Source organism: Silurus meridionalis, chromosome 22 (genome assembly GCF_014805685.1).
Source record: "Silurus meridionalis isolate SWU-2019-XX chromosome 22, ASM1480568v1, whole genome shotgun sequence".
In the NCBI taxonomy this organism is placed as follows: Eukaryota; Metazoa; Chordata; class Actinopteri; order Siluriformes; family Siluridae; genus Silurus; species Silurus meridionalis.
In genome coordinates, this window is record NC_060905.1 from 8,677,747 (window position 1) to 8,701,393 (window position 23,647).

The window sequence follows — 23,647 nt, forward strand, 5'->3', positions numbered from 1 at the left end:
TTTAGATAAAGTTTCCCTTCATGATACACTCACACACATGCAATGAAGTGGCCATCTCAGAACTGGAAGGCTTAGAGGGATCTTTGTTCACATGATAAAGCCATTGCAGTTACCATGGCAACACAATTCCAAATCTGCTCTTCTAAAAAGCCAGGCTCATCTGAGTATAGCCATGAGCACAAAAGCAACAGTGACACAAATCTCCTTATTTACTGTTTTTTTTTTAATTTACAGTGGCCTTATATTTAAATGATACAGGCACTATAACACACTCATGGATTAGCCTCAAACATTCATTTAATAATTAAAGAGGAAATAAGTTTTTTCCAAGCTAAGCGAAAGCTTTGCCTAAATAAACATGCTGTGCAATGCAAACTCGTTAGGCATAGCTGCTGAGGGTAATGTCCTGAGGAGTGTTGTTTCTGCTGCAGATGTGTTTGTGTGTGCATTCATCTGTGGAATGCAGCCAAAATGTAGATATTCCTTCAGCTTGCCTTTTAACTTTACTCCTATTCTTTGTGTGCTGTGTACAGTATTTGTCTTCCTATCTCCACCCTCATCTCTTCCTCTCTTTCTGGCTGTGTACTGGCTGTGGCAGCACTGGGGAGGAGATGTGATGTGCTGCATATCGATAGTGTGCTGCAGCACTGCGTCAGGTGCGATTTGCCAGCTCCTCCTGAGCGGACAGAGGCATCAATCGCCCTCGCTTGCCTTTACCACCGAGCCAATCAGACAACCATTCCCCGTCTCTTCCCCCCCCGCCCATGACTAGGATGAGCCAGCATGCGGCTGTGAGCCGTTACATTACACTGGCTCTTTGTGTGCACTGTGAACACTGTTGTCTAACAATTTATTTACCACCCAAACATCAGCCGGTTTAACGGTCTACGCGGTGGTGGTACTGCTGTCGTCTAAAGGGTTTTCACATTTGTCTGTGTTTATATTGTTAACCCATTCACTCCTTAAAACCATTCCAGGCCTAAATCTCTAATAACATGGCACCATGTAGTTTTCCATTGATATGGTGCTGAATAAAGTATAGATAGTTAATGCTTCAACATTCGATACATTCAGTGGTACTGTATTGTAACCTCTATTTTCAAGTTTAATGCCTCTGGAATTGGAGAGATGTTCAGCTCTGTTGTTCTGCTAACTCACCCTTATACCTCTCAAGGGCTGACACAGCGGGTCTGCTGTATTGTGTGCACCAGAGCACCCTGCCAGAAGCTTACTGACCTGAATGCATTTCTCTGAATCATCCAGTCACCTCCTGCTTGCTCTCTCTCTCTCTCCCTCTCCCTCTCTCTCTTTTTTTCTTTCTCTTCCCTCTGCCAACAGACTGAGCATTCACGGTCATGCAGGTTCCAACACCCAGTCTGACAAAACTTCTTCTCCTAAGGGTGATCACACTGACACTATGACCTACATACTCAAATGTGTGCTGTTCTTTATGGGTCATGTGCAGTTGTACATTGCCTCATGCTTAATAAACATTGTACAAGCAGTCTATTTGAGTTGGTTTGGGTTTTTTTTTATTTTGGTTTTGTTTGTTTGCTGGTGGTTCTGACTGATTTGCATCTTTAGAAATGTTTACACTTTGCATTTTTTGTATATTTTTGTATATATATTCATATCCAAGATGTGGAGAAAAACATTTGCACATACAAAAGACTTTCCAGAAGAAAATGAGGCGCCAGTGTGACGTTCAGCAAAAACAGGATATCCTTCCAAAATAGACTAAAGGACAAGACAAAAACTTATCAGTGAGACTGCCAAGAGACCTACAACAACATCAAAGTAGCTGCTGGAATATCTGGCAAGTACTGGTGACTTCCTGCATGATCAGTTGCAATGGAAGTTGGAAGCGATTGCTTTTTTAATCAAATCATTCTAAATCATTTAACAAAATATGTTACCTGATTGTGCATAATTCTAAGATGTTTGGTGCATGTAAAAATAGCTATTCACTCAAAGAACACCACATCCTCAGTAAAACATGGTGGTGGTAGCATCCATGTTATGGAATCATAGATAGATCTCAGACAGCTAAAGGCAACAAATCCAAGTCATAAAAAAAGAACAGTGTTTAAAGAAGATTATCAATATCTTAGAACAGCCTAGTCAGAGCTCAAATTTATATATATATTTATGTGTTCTTTTTGCAAGACAGAGTGGAATTGCCAAATCAAGATATACTAAGTTGAAAAACACTTAAAGCAAACATTGCTTAAATAAAGTATTTGTAAAAGGGTGTGCACATACAGTATATGCAACCATTTTATTGTATGTTTTCCCCTAAAATGTTTCTATTTTGCTTATCTTTATTAAATAATGTTAATACGGCTGTGCAGATTTTACATATATGTGTGTATACAGAAGAATAAGCATAAACTGTCCTGGCCACAAACTTCATCATCTTAAAGCTTGCAATTTGATCATATCTCCACACGATGATGTATACACTGAGAAACAATAGCCACAATGAGCTTTTTTCTCAACCACGATGAAGACCATAGATTAAAAAGAGATCACAGAGTATGTTTACTGTATACATTTTTATAGAGGTTGTTTTAAGCGGTAAGTGGTGAGTAAATATAGGAAACATAGGGTTGAAGTTGATCTGTGGCTTTTATTTTGCTAGTTCAGCAGAAAAGCTATATTTATTAAAGAATTGCACCAGACTTGCAAGATCTCTTGGCCCTTTTTACCCAAATCCTTAATCACTAAATCACCATCGGAAAGTGTGTCTTCTAGTTAGATGTGTTAACGGCGCAGATTTTCAGCAGACAGAATTAAAGTAAATTGCATTTAGCTAATATGAAGTAGTAACCTGGTAAATTATTAGCATTAGGAAGTGCTTACACCTGAGATTTAAATAATGATAGAACAATGGATCAGGGAAACAGTAAGGAGGTTAGTTAGTACCAAATTGACATTTTTCATTTCTTTAGTATAATATAGCATTGTAAGACAAAAACTTACTGAATCCAGAACACACTCTGAAATTGTAGCTCAGGGGGTTAAGGCATTGGACCTTTGTTATAAGGTTGCGAGTTGAAATCTGAGCACCACGAAGCTGGCACTGCTGGACCCTTAAACTTCAGCTGCTCACTTGTATAAATGTAAGTCACTCTGGATAAGGAAGCCTGCCAAATGGAATAAAAAATGTAATTATCAGAAAAAAATATTTGGATGTTTTCTGTTATGTAGCTTTATGTTGTTTAATGTAGCACCAGGGTTCTGAAGGAACGTTGTCTTATTTTGCTGTGTACTGTGTCAGCTATATATGGTTGAAATGACAATAAAAGCTTCTTGACTTGACTTGACTTGACTACTGATTATTCAGAAAAAGGAATTTGATTGTATCTGAGAAGTCATTTTGACAGGAAACAAAATGTTGGTTATAGGTACAATTTACAATTAGTTCCAGCAGACTGTTTAACTTACAATGTAAACGGTAATAATAACTTTAAAAGGGAAAAGGTATACACTTTAATATGTATGCATGTTCCTTATATAAATGATGTAAAATAATTTTACATAAGCATATAATGAAGGGTGTATAAAAAATTTAAATGTCATTTCAACTATTGAACTTCCTAAAATGTTATAGGGACATTGAACTTTATCACAATCAGTTGAACAGGCAGGAGCAAAAGGAGACAGTTTTTAAACACTGTTTGTAACACTCTATAATGGCTTCACCAGATGCAGAGGAGGTGAAAACTTCTCATTCATTCTGGCACAGGATATAATTTAAGGAGGGGGGCATACATTTATATACACACACACACACACACACACACACACACACACACACACACACACACACACACACACACACACACTCTCTCTCTTAAGTGATTCCAGACACACAGAAATTACTGATATTTTTTGAAAACTTGAAATGGCATGTGGAAAGCAATGAAGAATTGTAGCAGTACAGCACCATTGTATAAGCCCCTTTTCAGGGCGTTCTCTGTTTAACAAAAAGCCCAAAATCACCAGGGAGCCCAGGCAGTGGAAATTTTCCCCACCCCTCCAGCAGCTGGGGTGAGAGGTCACAGGCTTGTGTTTTTTTTTTCTTCTAGGGGCCACTCAGTGGCTGAAGCATTCGCCTGCCCTCCTCCCTGTCCGCCTTTGTCATGCCAGCAGGAAAAAGCGGTTGCTCTGGTTGGGCCAAAAGCAGCAAAACCTGCAGTCAGAGCAAGTTACTCTATAGGGAGATGTAGGGAATGCTGTCCTGCATAATCCATCAGCTATGCAACAGCAACGTCTCCCTCCATTCGTACAGTCCTTCTTTGACTCAACCCACAAATTCCAGAGTTTTTGCAAAAAACACAGGGCAGAAGTGATGAATGTGTGCTGGGGCTGCCCTGTGTATAATGCAGGGGCTGCATCAGAATCCAGCTGCAGTGTAAAGGACTGTCAGTGTGGATTTAGCAGGCCTTATTCAATTTTTTTTATCATTTGAGAGCAATGTTTACAGATACTCAGATTGTCTTTAGACTCTTGATATTTTCTTTTAAATTAAGCTTTCTCTATGCTGACATTTTCCTAGTCTTCTGCTTTCTCATCATTTGTCTTTCCCACTTTCCAACAAACTTCCCAGTGATGTTTGTTTTGTAGTCATACAACTTGTGGTCTTAATTTATCGATGCATATAAGTGCAGGAAATTAGCATAGCAAAACTAGCAGCCTAGTGATTGTGGACTTCTGGCTTAGGTAATACATAATAAAGCCAGATAAGTGCAACAATACACAAATCATAATTACAGCTCACATAAACAAAATAATGTTCATTTTTGTCATTCGAAATGTAATATCTCACATTTATTAGGTTTCTCTGGCAATACAGAGCACTCTCTAAGCACTGCGATAATGTAGATTAATCTGCGAGAGAAGGCAGATTTAGCTCAGTCAGTATCATAGACAGACAAGGCGAGGAGGGTGGTTGGGGGGAAGTAGACTAGACATGTTGCTGAAACACTCTGGAGAATCTGCATGATAACCACAGTGTACACAACAACCAGTCTAAAGGTAAATTACGCTGGGTGTATGTTACACGGCAATGTTTTCATTTGAAGGTCCTCCATTTAATAATACCACTTTAATGCAGCTACAGAGCACTAAAATAATGTGTGGAGAAGTGGCTCCTGTTCTAATTCATGAAACAGAGCTTTCAATTATCTCACTCTGCAACTATTTCTAATTTGAAACATAGGCTACAACAGCATATGAATTGAATTTCTGCATCATTTCACACTGCTCACCTTCACTGTTCTAACACTCTGTAATATGTTGGTAAGCGATATAAACTCAGAGGTGACTATGGAAAATGTCACTTCATCCAAATACATCTCTAATCCTGTGTACCTCAACAGGAACTAAGGCGCCTATAAGGTCAAGTGAGTTATCTTCATGCATATTTATTGAATCCCCATTAACAGAGGCTAAATCTCTCTCCCCAGCCTCCTGCTGAGTGCATACTATTCTCTCGAGACAGAGATAGAGAGAGGGAAAGGAGATAAGGTTGGCTCTCCTGGGACTAAATACACGTAGCTGTTGAATGCCAAACTCGGTGCAGAGATCAAAAGTGACAAGGAAAAAAGGGGTGACCGGGTGCTACTTAAAAAATTCGATATATCTAAAAATGACCCTACATGTTTCAAATAGCTCCTAAATAAGAGTTATGCCACAGGAGCTAGTTATTTGAGTTTTAGCTCAGATGATGGGTGAGGGGGTGTAGATTCGTCTATGTCATGCATCAGAGGCAAGGGTGGGTGATTCATCAGTTTTTATCCCACAGCCCATTAGAACCCCCCACATAAAAGGCAGGGGAATGCCATCTCCCAGCTTAAGAGTGATCCCATATGGTGTATTGGGAGTAATTAAGAGCACACAGAGTAAGACGGCTGGAGGTTAATTACAAAACAGTGCATTATCGTAATAATATCTTGATTATTTCTGCAAACTGTGAGCCCATTTGGAATACCCATACCTACAAAGACAACATTTTGTCATTTTGCTTGATCTTATTAATTCATACATAGAGACATAGAGATACTTCTTCTCTGTCTATTTAAAAGTTGTTTATTTTCTTTTCTAAAGAAAAAAAAAAAAAGTTTGGGTTCCAAACAGCAATTGTCAAGTCAAGTCAAGTCAAGTTTATTTGTATAGCGCTTTTCACAACAGACATTGTCTCAAAGCAGCTTTACACAAATCAACAGTGATGGTGAATGGTGTGAATTTGTCCCTGATGAGCAAGCCGTGGCGACTGTGGCAAGGAAAAACTCCCTTAGATGTTATGAGGAAGAAACCTTGAGAGGAACCAGACTCAAAAAGGGAACCCATCCTCATCTGGGTGACATCAAGAGTTTGATCATACAATTGTGCAGCTTGTGTGAGGAAAAACCTATTTAGTTTTTTTTCCCTGGATAGTTTACAGTCCTGACTCACCTTACGTCAACCCCACAGCTCTATTGATTTATATGGGGAGAGTAGCGTTGTGATGGGTCGAGAAACAGGATCTGAGGATAGAACTTCTGAAGTGGCTGTACGGATTCACCCATCCCTGAAGGTCATATCCAGCCATCAGTAGCCACGATTGATCTTTCTAGGCCTTTTATCCTCAACAACAAGAAACATTCTTTGTTAAAGTCTATTGTCTGACCTAATATATTATGGGTTTTTTCGGGTAATTGATCTCCAGATATAATATCTTCTTTTATTCATATTGAACTATAATTTACTGTACAGTCACATACATTTTTTAAAGGGTGTGTCAGCAAAGGTCTTACTGGTGCTAGGGAGTGCTGTAAAGCAGTTATGTCTGAGCCCTGCCACTCCACCTACTGGTTACATTGAGATCCTGCAGCTGCTCCAGTCACATTACTATAGCAACGTGTTTCCAGGGAGATTGCATTCACTTATACTTAATATAAAATTTTTCAGGAAACCTGTCTCTCATGACAAATGTTATACTTCCTTTGTAAGGCTTTCCATTCTGAATTACAAAGGTTTACATTGCAAACAATATTTTCACATTCTCTTAACTTTCATTTCAGCATCATCGGTCGTATGTCAATAGTATTATACTTATTAACTCCAAATTGTCTTGATTGAAACACAGCACAATGCAGTGCTATAGCAATACAAAAAACATTGATCTAAACATCATAGACCTAGGTAGACTTGTGAATGTTGATATATGAGCACTGACACATTTATTAGTCTTTTAAGACCATTGTAACTTTAATTTTTTAAATAATGTTGGTCAATGTTTGGAGATATTTTATTAATTACTAGCTTTCTACAATGAACTGTTGTTCAAAACCATACACCCAATAAAGAAAATGAAGACATTTTTAGCTAATCTTTTGTTGATGCAGAACAAAAGTGCATCCCGTACGGGACTGATTTTACTGATTTTGTGTACTTACAGTCTGTACTGTACCGCCTCAGTTATCTACAAAAACATAAAACACATCTTGTTATGATTAGATTTGTAACTATTACTGACTCAAATCAGGATCAGGGGCAAAGAACAACCTTGATATGATAATGACGTTTTGGGTGTTTTCAGCATGTTTGCTGTCCACTTCTGGCTGTAGTCTAATTGAGGCGTTTCTCTAATCACCTGTCTGTGTGCACCCCTGTGCTACTGTGTCTCCTCGTACTAACACACACACACACACACACACACACACACACACACACACACACACACGTTTTTTTTAGTTTCTGGTGGCCAGAAAGGCAATTTAGATGCTAATGATATTCACTGGGACAACAAAGAGCAGCAGCTCTTCTGGAGGGCCCCATTTTTCACCCCTCAGCCATTCAGAGAAAAAACACAGCACCAGTAATATCACTGCTTCACTGGATATTATTCTGGCTATTAAAAAAAGAAAAAAGAAAAGCTTCATTTCCTTGTTCAACAATGGTTATTGGACAGATCCCTAGGCAAGATATTGTGAGAAATTCAGAAACTCCAATTGAACTATTCAAGATATTCTCATTATGTAATTGAAGATAGTCCCCACGGGTGAAGAGGAAACTGAATATCAATGAAAAACATCCAGGCAATAATAATCCTGATCTGGAGTCTCATTTTTTAACTCCTACCATCTGTTTAACGTGATGCCTTATTAACATCTGGCACAGATGGTCAAACACACACACCAACATACACTTGCACATACACACACCAATATGGCCATTCAGCTGATACCCTGGGGCAGAAGTGCCAGTTAATTCACAGAATCGTATGAGTGCAATACATTTTTACACAAACACGGCAACCAAATTTTGACCACTCTTCAAAAGTCTTATCTATGCTTCCACATTTCACATAAGACTGTATTTCTATTTCTCTAGTTTAAGGGACTAGAAGCATGTTGAATTGCAGTTTGCTGGACATAGGAGCGGGCCCAAGCACCAGATGTAGCTGAGTTGATATGTGGCCCAGGCCGGTGTTGTGTAGTGATGAGGGACCAATAAGCTCCACCCTAATTTCTCCTGCTGAGCCAGGCCATTGTGATATGGGACAGAAGCTCACCAGTCCCCATCTGTCCACTCTGCACTAACACACATTCTCTCATTTATTAGTCAAACAACAATCTGCTCCCTCTGGCACTCCCAGTGCTGACACACGTTCCCCTACCTGGCTCCAATTTAATCTGGATTCTTAGCTTTTTCATTTGAAAGAAAGTATCTTCTCATATAATGACTTCATTGCAGAAATAAGGTATTTCTCCCAAACCAACAGGATATTCAAGACAAGTATGATGTTTACATGGTGTAACTGAGATTTTTAACACAAAGCACTGAACTGAACTGAACTCTGCCACCTATCTCTGAAAAAAGGCAGCAGTCTCCTTGTTTCTCGCCCTGAAAAGTCCACAATATATAATAAAAGTACAGGAAGCATATCATAACTTGTGACAACATAATAATGTTTGTTGTTAGTAGTTTCAGTGTATAAAGTGTTTGACCACAGAATTGTACAAGGAAAAAGGGTCAAAGAAAACACTCTTGCACTCTTTCCAGCTAATCCATATCTAATGACTTTTTTCTTAACTGAGAAATAAATAGAAAGCTATGTCCATAGAATACTGTAGAGATTTTTTTTAGTGATTCTTTTCTTTATGGGGGAAAAACCCCCCAACATTTAAACTTTTAGATAAATGTTAATTAAATTCCAAAAAGTCCAATGTGAGATTGGAGTTAAATGAGTTTCAGTTTTCCTATGAAATAAGTTTCTGTTTTTATTAATGGAAAAGCCTGTTCTCTGGTAGTCACACATTGCCTGCATATTTCCAAGAAAGAGATTAGGTTTATAAAAACCTGTGTGATTAGATCTCTTAGCTAGTATATATTTTTTTACAATTTCATGCATTGTCAATTAGATAGCTATTACATTCAAGCTAGAGGTTGGAACTATGGAATCTGAGTTATGCAACAGCACGGAGTTATCATCTAACCAAATGGTACTGCCTTCTGCCTTCTCATATGTGCCTATATCTCTTTTATCTAAACCTGATCTAATTTCTTGTTGACAAAAACACACACTAACACAAAGCAAAAGTGCACAGACTCATACTGAAACTACTCTTCATAAGCGTACATGAACCAGTAAAAGGCTTAACCAGAGCATGATAAAATGTGGTGATTTTGGCTTCGAAAAGTGACATTACATCAAACATGGATCAAACATGGTCCAAGATGTGCTCATAGATAAAATCACAGCTCATATAGAGCAGAGAATGTGAGCACCATGCAACAGCAATGCCTTGGAGATAAAGCTCTGTCAGAAATCCAGCCCTTTACAGCAAACATTACTAAATGTTCATTCATCCAGTTTTACACTTAACAAAACTGATAAACTGCACAAAGGGTAAAGAGACAAACACACAGCCTGTAAATAATGAGTGATACAGCAACACAAACACACACATTCCCCCTACTTATATAACATTTCTTTGTCATTTCAGTGTTTTGGCAATAATGTTAATGCTGCTTGGAACCGAGACACACAAATATATGGGGTGTGTGTGTGGGTGTGGGTGAGTGTGTGTGTGTGTGTGTGTGTGTGTGTGTGTGCAAGAGAGAGAATGAAAGAAAGAGAGAGAAAGTGAAAGAGAGAGAGCAAGGAGAGAGAGAGACAGAGACAGAGAGAGATGGAGACGATAAAGAATTTTAAGCATGGAAATGTTGCCAATCCCCAGTGTCAATCTTCAACCTTGCCTTATTTAGGCAGTCAGTGTGTGCTTACAGAAGGTGATGGGAGGAGTGTGTTCTTTGATTTACCTGCAATACACACACCATGCTGACTAGGTGTGATTGCAGCTTCTTTTCCAGCTATCATAACATCTGCCAATCAGCCGAGTAAGTGACCAAACCAAGGCTTTAAGATTAGTGCTCTGACAGCAAAACATGTTCTTACCTGGCTTGACACCTGGCCCTGGCTCCGGCCTCCCCTCACCCTCCTCTCCCACTCCTGCTGGTGCTCCTCCCATCACTCATGCTGACAGATTGGATTGCCTTTTTAGGGAATCACTGCTATAGACTTGCTGTGAATGGCAATGGAGTCCCCTTCCTCTGTATTGTTTCTCCCCCCTGTGGATCAAAAATCAATCCCACTCTTCTTCCTCTTCCTCCACCTCCTCATTGCTGTCCAGGCAGAGCCTCCACACTGCCCAGAGGCAGCTCACTGCCAAAGCAGAAAAATATTCTTTGCTAAACACTAAAATCATGTTATAGCATTCTTACACAGGATTACAAATCCCTAGCTGAGGAGGTTTTGCCTATAAAGGAGATGAAGGCACAGGAGTGGAAGAAACACATAAAACTTTTTTCTTTTTTTTTGCAGTATAAAAATAACATGATACACTACTTGACCGAAAGTATTCGTATAGAAATCCGATCATTATAACCATGACTGAATACAGAACATCCATCATAGATTTATTCCCTCTTCTGCTGTTATAATAACCTTCTCTTCTGGAAAGACTTAGAGTGTGTGTGTGTGTGTGTGTGTGTGTGTGTGTGTGTGTGTGTGTGTGTGTGTGTGTGTGTTTGTGTATGCGACTGCATTACAGTATATATCAGTATGACTTAGATCATGCATCATTAACAGCAGCCAATTTGGCTTGTGGAAGGGATTCTTTAATGTTTTGCTACTGACTATCAAGTGTAATATTTTAACTGTAACAGACATTTTATGGACCTTTCAATATAATATAAATATGTAAATTGACTCTACTTCACAGCCATCCGTTCTATTAGAAAGAATGCAGAGAGCATGCAGTTTTATTTAGATTGAATATTACAAAAGCTATTACAAATATATACCATTAATTTGCTATTTTCTCGGTGTGATGTATAAATGCAATGGAAACCTGACTCCTTTTAATAGTCTACATGCCCAGTTTTCCCATCTGGTTCTTTTTATGTATCATATACATGTAAATGGTATGAGAATAATTTTTATTTTCAATAAGAAGATACAAACAATCTCTCAGAGTCTATGTGGTGAAATACAACCTCTTGCTGTGGTGTGTAAAGGCACAAGCAAAACAATAACAATCAAATCACTTTAAAGGCCTGTGCCTGACCCTGCATCATTTTTTGTATGTGTGTTAGCTGGGTTTAGATGGAAAGTTATATGACTGATGGGTGAGAAAAATGCACAAAAAATTAGGGAAGATTTCTTACGTCAAAGGATGAGTGGCAGGAGAAGCAGCTCAGACAGAAAGACTGCCAGAATACTAAGCGCTTGTGATTCAATACTCTGTAAACCACAGAAGCTTTTAAACCCAGACTTGATGCCCTCTCTGCAGTTTCCATACACCTAATAGAAAAATGAGCAGAAATAACAGAGATCCTGCATGTTTCACAGATACACATGGAAAACAGTCGCTCACTAAATTCTTTTCTTTCTTTGTTTAACACTAATTGGTGATAAAACCCAGAAATAGAGTCCTCTGGGTGACTGATGTAGTATAAAGTGCAAAGCTTGTTAAGGAGCAAGGCTTATTTATTTGAAACTGTGAAACTTTCACTCAGTTTAACTAAGTAATGTGGTATTTTCTGTTTTAGAGAAAAATGTTATGATAGCAGTTGCTTGAAGTTCTAAATCTATTAATATTTACCAATTATTTATAATATTTAAATTGTAAGAAAGCGGAAGTTATCTTAAATCGGTCACTTTGTTTTTACATTAACAAGAAACTGATGGCTATTGATTCACCCAACAAACCCCAGTACTACTAACAAAAGTGCTCATTTAACTCACATACATAAACATCTGCTGGTTATAGAAACAAGAAAGTATTGATATTTCATCACTAATATTTCCTCTTATTGGACAATAACACCCGAAGAAGCTATTTTTGAGAACCTTGTCCTGAAGTTGTGTGACAAGCCAAAATAGTAAACAGGTTTGGAAACGGCATATGTCCCAGAGTGCACAGAACCCTGGAGGGTAACGAAACACACCCTCTGACTTCCAGAAAAACACAGCAGACTAACTGTGTGCTCACTGAGCCTCCATGCTTTGATGACTAAGTTTGGCAATAACTACCTGCTGCTCTTGTCCATATATGGAACGTGAGACATGAGAAAAGGAAAGAAGCTCCACCCAGAAGGCCTTGAACAGGCAATTGTTTGTCATATAAACACTGTACAGATGAGAGAGCATGGGAGTGTTGAGGTTTGAGAGAAAATTTAACTGTTACTGTGTATTCATGCACAAGGGTGTAATAGCGAGTGAGAGATCAAAATAAATTTCAAATCTAAAACTAAGGTGTATATGTATATGTATGTATGTATGTATGTATATATATATATATATATATATATATATATATATAGAGAGAGAGAGAGAGAGAGAGAGAGAGAGAGAGAGACAGAGACAGAGACTCAGTGACAGAGATGCTGTAATGTAGAAACTGTTGAATGCACAAACCCTAGTCAGCCAGCTAAATGAACACAAAGCTTCAGTCACCATTTCCTCTGCCAAGGCTGACTATATAAGGTTAAGATTTTACTGTCATTTCAGGCCACTTCCTCCTTGCTTGCTGTTATGTAGATCAACAGCACACCATTCACTACTTCTCTGTGTCAGCAACAAATCTCTAACAACATCAGTAACTGTACCAGAATCAGAAGATAGAAAAACACAACCATTTCACACAATTACAGAAATATTAAGAAGAGTGTGAAGAAATAGTGCTGTACTTTAAATGCACACTTGCATATTACTTGACATCTGAGGTAAAACAGAAGTGAAAATATTCAAAACTGCCTAGCACCGTTTAGCAAACACAAGTACAATCTTTTTCATTTCAGAAAGCTTGATTTCCTTGAGAAAGATCCATGTGACACAAGCCTTGAATTCTTGACATTGTTACCATGTGACACACTTAAAGATTTCCTTTTATGGTGGTTGCTGTTACATCGACTAGAGGGTGAGGCTTCTGCACTGCCAAAGTGCACAAACGGTCTAAAGCTAAGCCTTTGAGGAAATAAATACGATAGCTATAAATGTGACCTATCTGTGGTTTGTACACAAGAGGACTGCAAAAACTCTATATATGATTTTAGCTCACATGTTAATAGAAACTTCTTTAAATGTACAGAACTGCTCTGTGCTCTATCTTCCTGTTTCTGCACTTTTGGTAAACAAATTTAAATGGACGTTACAAGATGTTCTGTTTCACTGAAATAGGGTTTGGCTTATTACTCAGAGTTAAAAGCAACAACAGGCAACAGAAATGAATCAATAGTTGGGTTCAGGTTTTACAGAACACTACACAGATGAGGTAGCTGTTTAAATTGTGATAATTGAAGCACTGTGTTTATACAGTGTAGTGTTGTCTTTTCTCACTGCTGTGCAAGCAGCAGGTTATAGCAGGGCAGAATTAAAAGCAGTCAGTACATGCAGCTCTGTGCATTCCAGCCCTGGCCAGGCCCTCCTGTGGCTTAACATGCTTGAATGTGATTTCCTGTACAAACTTGCAGGGAAAGGTATCCCTCAGAAACTTACTTCCTGTTCAGAATGCTTCAGTCATTCCCTTATTTGGCAACTCAAGTTACCATGCGCCTGGAGGCTGTGTGTACCATGCTATGATATCTGATGTTCATTTTAGAGGCAGTTTTGATTTAAGTTGATTGTTAGTATTTACATGTGTCAGTTTTTCTAAATAAACTCAATTTGTTCGAAGAGTACAGCATGGCTAAGACGAGAAAGAAGACTTAAACAATAAGCACACACTGACATAAAGAAAAGGCTACTTATAACAGCAGTTCTGAGGAGCTGGTGATATGTGCACATAACCCAAATAGAGTTCTCTGCCAAGTTTTCTCTTGGAACCTGGCCTTGGTGTGCAGCAATAGAGCAGGAATTAGTCAGGGACAGAAGTATTAGGGATGCCAATACCTCATGGCTCTCCCCTACAATGACATCAGCAATAACATCCAGGCTTGCAATGAATATACAAGAGGCTTTGATGTAGCCAGTTAGTATATTAAGCTTAGTATTGTAGTAGTAATTTGGTTGTCATTTTAAGTCACCTGTAAGTGGTGTCAGTGAAATGGCTATAAAGGTAAAGAATTGTCAACCTAATTATGCAGTAAACTTTTAGATTTTTAGAAAATATCTTAGTGACAGACTCAATGTATACTTCAAATAAATATCAAAACCACAGACCACAGCTAGGCAATGATCTCAATTTGTCAAAATGATTTTTAATAGAGTTAAACAGTAATGGGTTAGTTTTACTTTGGAGACATTACTCAATATCCTGTAAGAGGTTTGGTCAGTGTTTGCTGAAAGTGGCAGGATTTGATACTTGATGCTTGGACAGATTTGTTGACAAGATATCTGACATAATATTGCAAACTAGATAATGTCATTGGACAATTTTGCATCTGGATATATTTCTTAATATTTTAATCTTCCTATTCATTTTAAACAGGAGCAAATGAGGCCCGGATGAGTAAGGCATATCTGGGGATGGCCTTACATATCCTGGCCTCATATTCACTCTTGCTTTAAATTAATTATTAATTTATGATTGAAATAAGATAAATTTAAGATTAAAGATTATACACTGCTAGAACATAAGCTGTTGCATTCTTCATATTGCTGTCTACCTCATAGCTTTATTTTCATCAGGACAAAGTCATACAAATGAAGAAATGAAACTTTTTAAAGACAAATAGTTTTGCTAACTGACTCTGTTAAACGGATCACTTCTAAAATGTATATCTTTACAGCAGGGACTGTGCTCCATGTGTGGCCCAGTTTGTGGGCATCTGAACATGATGTTAATAAGCCATTGATCTGCATTGATTTTACAGGCACTTAAGTAAATGCACCAACACTCCACCTCCTCACATGCAGTGGGTACAGTAGCTGTCACTCTATATAAGAGCAAAATAACACAGAGGGCGACAAGTCCAAAGTCGGAAGTATCAGCATGCCAGAGTCCATGTGAGAAGGTCAATCTGGTCAAGCATGTGGCGTGGTGACACTCAACACTCAACACCTTGTAAATCTTTGCAGCCATAAGAGGCACCTTTGGTACCCTTAAAGCTATCACTTAGAAGAGGAAGTGAAGCAGTGATATGTCGAAACACAGGACAGAGCAACTATTGATGCACAGAAGAATCAAATGAGGAAGCTGGGTTTTTCCTTTAAAAATTTTGTGATCTTTATCATATCCTGTTCAGGGGGTGCTGAACAGTTTTTTTACTATTTGCATCATTATATAGTGTGCTTCTATGTTGTCCTTGAAATAAGGCATGGTCTGTAAAAGATGGTGACATTACAACTCACTAACTCACATCCTGCTTAACTTGGTTATCCCATAAGCCAAAAAACATCTATTCCTAATATTTCTAAAAAATGTGAGTTGTTAATGGCTGTGTATTCGATGTAAGAGTATATGAATCCATCTGGGACATAAATTGGAACCTAATCCAATCTGAAGGCTAAGAAGCCAGCTGGTAGAGTGAAATGTGACTTCCTTGTTCCTGACTTGATTCACAAGCTCTATGTAGTCAGTCGAGATGCACATTTAAGTGTTTCAAAAATCAATGTATAACAGCAGTTCTATCAATCAATGCTCCATTTACCATCACTGGGGAAGCCACTGGCTGCCTGTGATGCTAAGAGGGTGTGTAAGAAGAGCATTCCAAGAGAAAGGGGGTAGGGTAGAGTGTGCTTCTGTGTAATCCTTACAATTGCTAATGCAGAAGGATAGGCTACTTTCTGTGATTATGACAATAGAAGAACACAAGCCTCATTATAGTAGTGTGCACTAAGACCTATGTTTTGACAAGTATTTACAGAAGCTTAGATATACACAGACACAGACACACAAACTTTATAAATGCCTCAGAAGCAAGACTGCAAAAGAGCAAATTCAAGAACATCATAACCTAAATATGATCGTACATTTAGCTGGATTTAACCTTTAATAAAAAATGTGAATGTTGTTAGGAGTGGGATAACGATCCGTAGTGATCAATGCAAAAGGGTGGTGGTCCTTAAAGGAGATGCATATCTGCTGAAACACAACCCCAGATAGACTTCCTTGGAAAAAACCAAGTCAAAAGTTAAAAAAAAAAAAAAAGAGTAAAAATTGCTTTATATATGTATTCATGCGACTGTGCTAAAGTTCAATAGCACACTGAATAAAAAAAATATATTTAAAAACTTATTGTTGAAAGGTAAAGCACTACTTTTAAAGTCAGTCTTTTGAGGCTACTTTGTCTGAAAGAGGATGGACTTGTAGGATTCTTTGTGGGGGAGGGCTGCCAAAGTTTTTCTTGCAGCATGTATATCCTATGAGATGAAGTTCTTCTAACCTTAAACTTAAATAGTGAGGTAGAACTCATTCCTGCAACTACCATGTGCAGAACTAATCTCCCAACACTCCCATTTGATTGGGACTGCAGGAAAATAAAAATGAGATAGTTTGTATGCTTTTTTAATAGAATCAAATGTATTCTCGAATTACTTTTTATATTTACAATATTCAATATATAAATAACATTTTCTTAAATATAACACTGGACGAAATGAATATCTAAAACAAAATACACCTGAGACTTGTATAGAGATTTATAATATGGAAAACAGCCTTTGCTGACAGGATGAGTGATTTGTTGGGATTTATGGAAGTACAGTTCCATTGTTTATCATCAGATAAGGTTTAACCTAGTCAGCTGTTTCTGTTAATAACTACCATTTACAAATGTATTGACTCAGGTATACAAGTTTTACTCACTGGTTATATATTAGAAGTCACATGTATATCATTGTAGAGGACTGTTCATGTTTACTCTAAAACTCATAGGGTTTATGCAGACATTATGCCTTTTCAATGCAACTTTTGAAAGATGATCAAGCTGCAAACAATAAGAGGTGCCTAAGCGATATATGTTTACAACATCTATCGAGAGGACACTAAAGCGATCAATGTGATATCAGTACTTTGACCCTAGAAAGGCTGGGTCTTTATATATAAAGCCATAAAATGATTGCAGTGGCATGTCATACTACATTACACACCTTACAATCCATGTTAACTCACCTGTTGTCTCTCACCAGTGAGTCATATAGCAAGAATTATTGTTTATGCTTACTGTAATCAAAGACAGGTATTTAATTTTATTATTCATAACCATTTGAAGGTCCCACTCAAGGTTCAATACAGAAGCTAAAGGAAACACAGCCCCTCTCATTGTAGAGGCTATGCTTTTCACCCACCCTCCTGCTTACCAAGTGGCACTATAGAGAAGCATTTATAATTATAATATCCGCTAATCATGTATATGCAGAAATATGACAAAAATAAATGACTTGTTAATCCTTTGCTACAATTGCAATGTGAACACATTTAGCTTACATCCTGTCATCCATTACAGAAGCTTGGTTCATTCATTCATTTTTCACACACTGTATGAATGAAAAGAAGCATGCAACCATGTTATTTTCACACAAACACCTTGTAGCAAAAGAATGTGTTTAAATACAGATATTTCGCAACAAAATAGTGATTATGGGTTAAGCATGCAGGCCTCTTTTCCCTGTACGAGCCCAGCTTCCCCTTCTTTTCACTCTCAAGTTGCAAGAAGCCAGTGGACCGCTGTGCACGCGACAGCCGGGTGTGTGACGCCGGACCAATCAGGCGACAGAGATCCGAAAGTTTACCTTTTATGGCTAGAGCCGGGCATGTGGAGCGGTATATAAACGCGTGCCCAGCACTCCCACTTCACTTTGAGCTCCTCCACACGCAGCTAGTGCGGAATATCATCTGCCCAACCAATTCTTTTCTTAAGCCGACAAACCCAAAATCTAAAGGTAAGATTTCTTTTACATTACTATCAATAGTATTCAGTTAAATTACTAATTATGCAGGCTTTAATATAGGCTTTATATTTAATATATAAGCTTTAATATTTAATATGTGAAACATCTGGCTGAGTTAAAAATAAATGGGGTATTTTACTTATTGTAGTAGTAAATAAAGTACTATAATTTGTATATTTGTGCCTTGAATGTATTTCCAACTCTATTAGTAAATATATGACGAGATACCAAACGGTTCTGTTGCGCGCACGTGATTTGCTTAAAAGGGCAAAAAAAAGCTTTAATTCATTACTAAGTAAATAAGTTGGTGTTTAAACCGTGAATTTCACTCTGCATTTAATGACTTGCCTGAAGATGATCGACTTTCCGGCTTCTTTATGCCTTCGCTGCAGTAGGGTGTGACCTACTTGGTTAACGTTTCTGCTTAGCTAACTAGCATGCTAACTAGCATTCAGTAGGCGCCATTAGCCGGTCGTCCTTCACACATTACAACGCAAATGTCCCCGCAGTGACTCGGAACGGCCTGGGCTTCAATTCGATTTTTAACTCGTTTCCTGTGTTCAGGACGTCGAATCGTTTTGCACCAACCACGCCGGCTTTAAAAGTTGCCTGTCTGGTTGCATTTTTCTTTCACAAGAATCCGACAGTTTGCAGATGAAGGTGTGGCCCGTTTAACCAACATTAGCTAACTAACGGATTGGTTATGAGCATGCTTCACATCAGCTCTGATTTAAAGCCACAAAAAAGGGTTTGTCCTTGAACCTGAATAAAACTCGGGATTAATTTGATATTTAAGAGCCATTTTGAAAGGCGGTCAGACGGATGTAACTGAACGTCATGGCTGCGGAGTCATGGCGCAGTCTCGTTAATGAGAAATAATTGCTGATGTTGGGTTAAACCGGCATTAGGAGGCAGTGCAACTCTTTCAGGGAGTGTCCATGGATATGAACTTCGTAGCCCGTTCCTTTTTATTGATCCCCCGACTGCCATACCACCGGCAGTCGCAAAGCGGCTCAAACCATTGCCTTTTATGGTAATAGCGAGTATGTAGAGGTACTTCCTTTGTCTGGCGTGCATTGTTCATTTAGCGCCCTCTAGTGGTCACATGATGGAATGCAAGACTAACGGAAACAGGAAGTTCTGGTTTAGTGTGGTCACATGGTTACTGAATGTGCTGCTGCTTTTCTGTGTCTTAATTTTCCCCTCCCCTTTTTGTTTAGTTCAGCCATGGATGATGAAATTGCCGCACTGGTTGTTGACAACGGATCCGGTATGTGCAAGGCCGGATTTGCTGGAGATGATGCTCCCCGTGCTGTCTTTCCATCCATTGTGGGTCGCCCAAGACACCAGGTATAACTTGTTTTTATTATTTATTATTCTGCATTACAAAGTTATTTCTGCATTTCATTAAAAAATAACTTTAATTTTGCTTTTTACAGGGTGTGATGGTTGGTATGGGACAGAAGGACAGCTATGTTGGTGATGAGGCTCAGAGCAAAAGAGGTATCCTGACCCTGAAATACCCCATTGAGCACGGTATTGTCACCAACTGGGATGATATGGAGAAGATCTGGCATCATACCTTCTACAACGAGCTGCGTGTTGCCCCTGAGGAGCACCCTGTCCTGCTTACCGAAGCTCCCCTGAACCCCAAAGCCAACAGGGAAAAGATGACCCAGGTTAGTTTAGTAATGGAGTTAAAATGTAAAGTGACTCTACCTTTTGGCTGTCCTTTTCAGAGCTTTTACTTTACTCCTTTTAGTTCATTCAATTCATTCCTTCATTCACTTTCTCCAGGCTTCATCTCTTCTGAACTCCTGAGTTTCTCCTCTGTTGGAACCAGCAGGTTACTTGTTCCCTGCCTGGTCTTTTGACACTTTTACTGCACTGTTTATTAAAAAAACACCCTTTTAATTGCCTGACTTGCCTTTTTTTGTTACTTCTAACAGCATGGTTTGTAGTGATGACTGAATGACTGGAACAGAAAATAAACTTCCTTTTTTTTTTTTTTCCTTTTTTTTTCTCATTTCAGATTATGTTTGAGACCTTCAACACCCCAGCCATGTACGTTGCCATCCAGGCTGTGCTGTCCCTGTACGCCTCTGGTCGTACCACTGGTATTGTGATGGACTCTGGTGATGGTGTGACCCACACTGTGCCCATCTATGAAGGTTACGCTCTTCCCCATGCCATCCTCCGTCTGGACTTGGCTGGTCGTGACCTGACTGACTACCTCATGAAGATCCTGACCGAGAGAGGCTACAGCTTCACTACCACAGCTGAGAGGGAAATTGTCCGTGATATCAAGGAGAAGCTGTGCTATGTTGCTCTTGACTTTGAGCAGGAGATGGGCACTGCTGCCTCTTCTTCCTCCCTGGAGAAGAGCTATGAGCTGCCTGACGGACAGGTCATCACCATTGGTAATGAGAGGTTCAGGTGTCCCGAGGCTCTCTTCCAGCCATCTTTCCTGGGTAAGGATATTTATTTAAATTGAAATTCTATAGGTGCAGTTCACTTGTACTATTTTAGTGTTTCTGGAGACACTGTCTAATATAGTATTGGTTCTCAGGTATGGAGTCCTGTGGAATCCATGAGACTACCTTCAACTCGATCATGAAGTGTGATGTGGACATCCGTAAGGATCTGTATGCCAACACCGTACTGTCTGGTGGTACCACCATGTACCCAGGCATTGCAGACAGGATGCAGAAGGAAATCACATCCCTGGCCCCCAGCACAATGAAAATTAAGGTGAGCTTTGTTTACCAATGGCTTGGTACAAGTGGTGGATAAATGCAGCTGAAGGCTTTGTATGACTAATGCTGATCTTGTACCTGCAGATCATTGCCCCACCTGAGCGCAAATACTCTGTCTGGATCGGAGGCTCCATCCTGGCCTCCCTGTCCACCTTCCAGCAGATGTGGATCAGCAAGCAGGAGTACGATGAGTCCGGACCCTCCATCGTCCACCGCAAATGCTTCTAAACAGACTGTTACCACTTCACGTCGACTCAATCTGCGCAGAGAAATACCTGAAACGACAACATTTGGCATGGCTTTTGTTATTTTTGGCGCTTGACTCAGGATCTAAAAACTGGAACGGTGAAGGTGACGGCAATGTTTTTTGGCAAATAAGCATCCCCGAAGTTCTACAATGCATCTGAGGACTCAAAGTACTTTTTCTTTTTTCTTTTTTTTTTTTCCCCCCCTTTTGGTTCCTTTTAGTCATTCCAAATGTTTGTTAAATGCATTGTTCAGAAACTTATTTGCCTCTATGAAGGCTGCCCAGTAATTGGGAGCATACTTAACATTGTAGTATTGCTTGTATGTAAATTATGTAACGGAAAACAATGTCTGGGTTTTTGTACTTTCAGCCTTAATCTTAGTCCTTTTGTTTTCTTTGTGTTACAAAATGGAAATACAAAGCTTTACCTTTATTCAAAATGTAAAGGTTCATTCACCTTTGGGCAAATGTAAAAGCTGTATGGAACATGGTGGTACCAGACTCTTGGTGGGGCCAACCTGTACACTGACTAATTCAATTCCAATAAAAGTGCACATCTAAGATGAGAATTTTGTCTTGAGTCTTTTATAAATGTAAAAAGGTGACTTGGTATTTAGAGGGGCTTCAGATTCTTATGGTGAACCCTGTAGTTGGTCTTCAGTAGCAGTTTAATTTAATCTGATCATTACACTTTACTGCAGTTTATAGGGAGTATAGTAAGTACATCTCATGGCTCCTGGAATAAAGAAAAGTGACTGCATTCCTTTTCTACAACTTCAAGCACTTGGCAGAATAAGGAAACGTGGGGCTTTAACATCAGTCTCAATGCTATAGTGATGTTCAGTTAAGACTGTTTTTACTTAAGACTGATTTGCATTCCCTAAAATACTGGAAGCAGCACGTGCAGAATAATTTAAGTGTTGCAAAAGTAAACTGATCTAAAATGCGTTAGATTGTAAATACTAGGAATAAACCAACTAATTTAGCAGTACTGGATAAAGGGAGAAAGAGAAACATGTCTAATGAAAGCGGTTTGAGGTTATATTTCAGGACAAGCAGCAGATGGCGCTGTTCGTTCAGAAGCTGTATTGGCAGTATCTGCTTTCAGAAAACCGCAGCTATAAACCAACCAACAAGCTGCCGAGTGCCACGGTTCCCTCCTGGGAGAGAATGAATGATGTTCCTCTACAATGAAAGTGGCACTGAATAGAATAAAATGCGGTGCATATCATTTTGGAGCTCTGCTAACAACACGCTAATAGATGCGAGCTGTTTTATAGGCAGCTTCAGTGAGCTGAAGCTCCTTTGGTTAGTGTTGGGTTAGATGACGAGGTGAAGATGGTGCCCTAGTTGCGTTTTTACCCCCGGCTGTGTTCTGACAGCACTTAAAATATGATGAAGTGATTGTTCCTGCTGAGCTTGTGTGTCTGTCTGCAGCAGAGAGCAATTATGGAGAGTCATCATAGTCGTATACTTCCAACCAAATGTGATGGATTATTGTTTTTTTTATTTGTGCTGTATGGCATTTCAAATGAAACCCAGTAGAACATGTGTAATCTTTTGGTGTGTTTATCTTGAATCCTTGAATCCTATTTTGAATTACATGCAAATTGAAACATCTCATATCTCTCTCGCTTTCAAAATTCAAGATTCAATATTTAAAGGTTGCTTTATTGGCATGACAAATATAAACATTCGCATTGCCAAAGCATTAAACAGACACACAACAGAAATGTCAGAAATAACAAAAAAAGGTCTCTCTTTCTCTAAGGTAATTTTGTACTATAATGATTGTCTTTTTCATGCTAATGTGAAAGTTTTGTGGTACAGAATGGCACCAGTTTTACCACTAATTAGCTTTTAATTCCAAACAGTTCTATAAAGGTTTAGTATGTGGAGGAATACCGGTATTCCTATTCCATGCACACACATTCACACACATTCTTGGGAGGAAACTGGAAAACGCAGTAGAAATGCATAGACACAAAACACATGCACTTACAAAATTAGACAGACCTACACTGTTATTCTGAGATGAAAGACAATAGCGCCATCAAGTGGTGTCATATTTTCACTTAAGTTTTTAGTATAATTATAGGAAATCACATGAGAAAATGAAATTTGGGGTCTAAAGGACTATTCACTTCTTTGTATTGCAGGGGCCCTTTTGGATATATGGCCAAATGAGTGCTGGTGGTCTCAGAACAATTTTTCTGGGGTAGGTCATCGATTAGTAGAGTGTGTGTGAAAGCTTTGAAT

At 38.9% G+C, this 23,647-nt stretch overlaps 1 protein-coding gene and 1 long non-coding RNA gene across 5 annotated transcripts; one reads left to right on the forward strand and one right to left on the reverse strand.

Annotated features, from left to right (window-relative positions):
* Positions 1–307: 307 nt before the first annotated feature.
* Positions 308–12,543, reverse strand: LOC124376476. 3 transcript variants are annotated; one of them, XR_006923839.1, is made up of 6 exons: positions 12,404–12,543; positions 11,719–11,854; positions 10,448–10,714; positions 6,460–7,678; positions 2,983–3,146; positions 308–1,737 (listed from the first exon to the last, which is right to left on the reverse strand). It is a non-coding gene; the product is annotated as an uncharacterized LOC124376476 (long non-coding RNA). The 3 variants fall into 3 exon arrangements; XR_006923840.1 differs by having other exon boundaries at positions 6,460–7,468; positions 7,552–10,714; XR_006923838.1 differs by having other exon boundaries at positions 6,460–10,714.
* Positions 12,544–18,246: 5,703 nt separating this feature from the next.
* actb2 (actin, beta 2) lies at positions 18,247–21,954 on the forward strand. Of its 2 annotated transcripts, none has more exons than XM_046834234.1 (6): positions 18,247–18,376; positions 19,611–19,735; positions 19,825–20,064; positions 20,418–20,856; positions 20,955–21,136; positions 21,226–21,954. In XM_046834234.1, exons 2-6 carry the CDS (start codon positions 19,613–19,615, stop codon positions 21,367–21,369), a joined length of 1,128 nt encoding a protein of 375 aa, XP_046690190.1. In that variant the 5' UTR covers positions 18,247–18,376; positions 19,611–19,612; the 3' UTR covers positions 21,370–21,954. The 2 variants fall into 2 exon arrangements, with proteins under 2 accessions (XP_046690190.1, XP_046690191.1); XM_046834235.1 differs by having other exon boundaries at positions 18,251–18,376; positions 19,606–19,735.
* Positions 21,955–23,647: the final 1,693 nt, after the last annotated feature.

Bases quoted from the DNA above. Each gene is read 5' to 3' on its own strand.
- actb2 (XM_046834234.1), top strand. From the start codon at position 19,613: ATGGATGATGAAATTGCCGCACTGGTTGTTGACAACGGATCCGGTATG. The intron at 19,736-19,824 runs GTATAACTTGTT...TGCTTTTTACAG, and splicing joins TGGGTCGCCCAAGACACCAG to GGTGTGATGGTTGGTATGGG. The intron at 20,857-20,954 runs GTAAGGATATTT...ATTGGTTCTCAG, and splicing joins CTTCCAGCCATCTTTCCTGG to GTATGGAGTCCTGTGGAATC.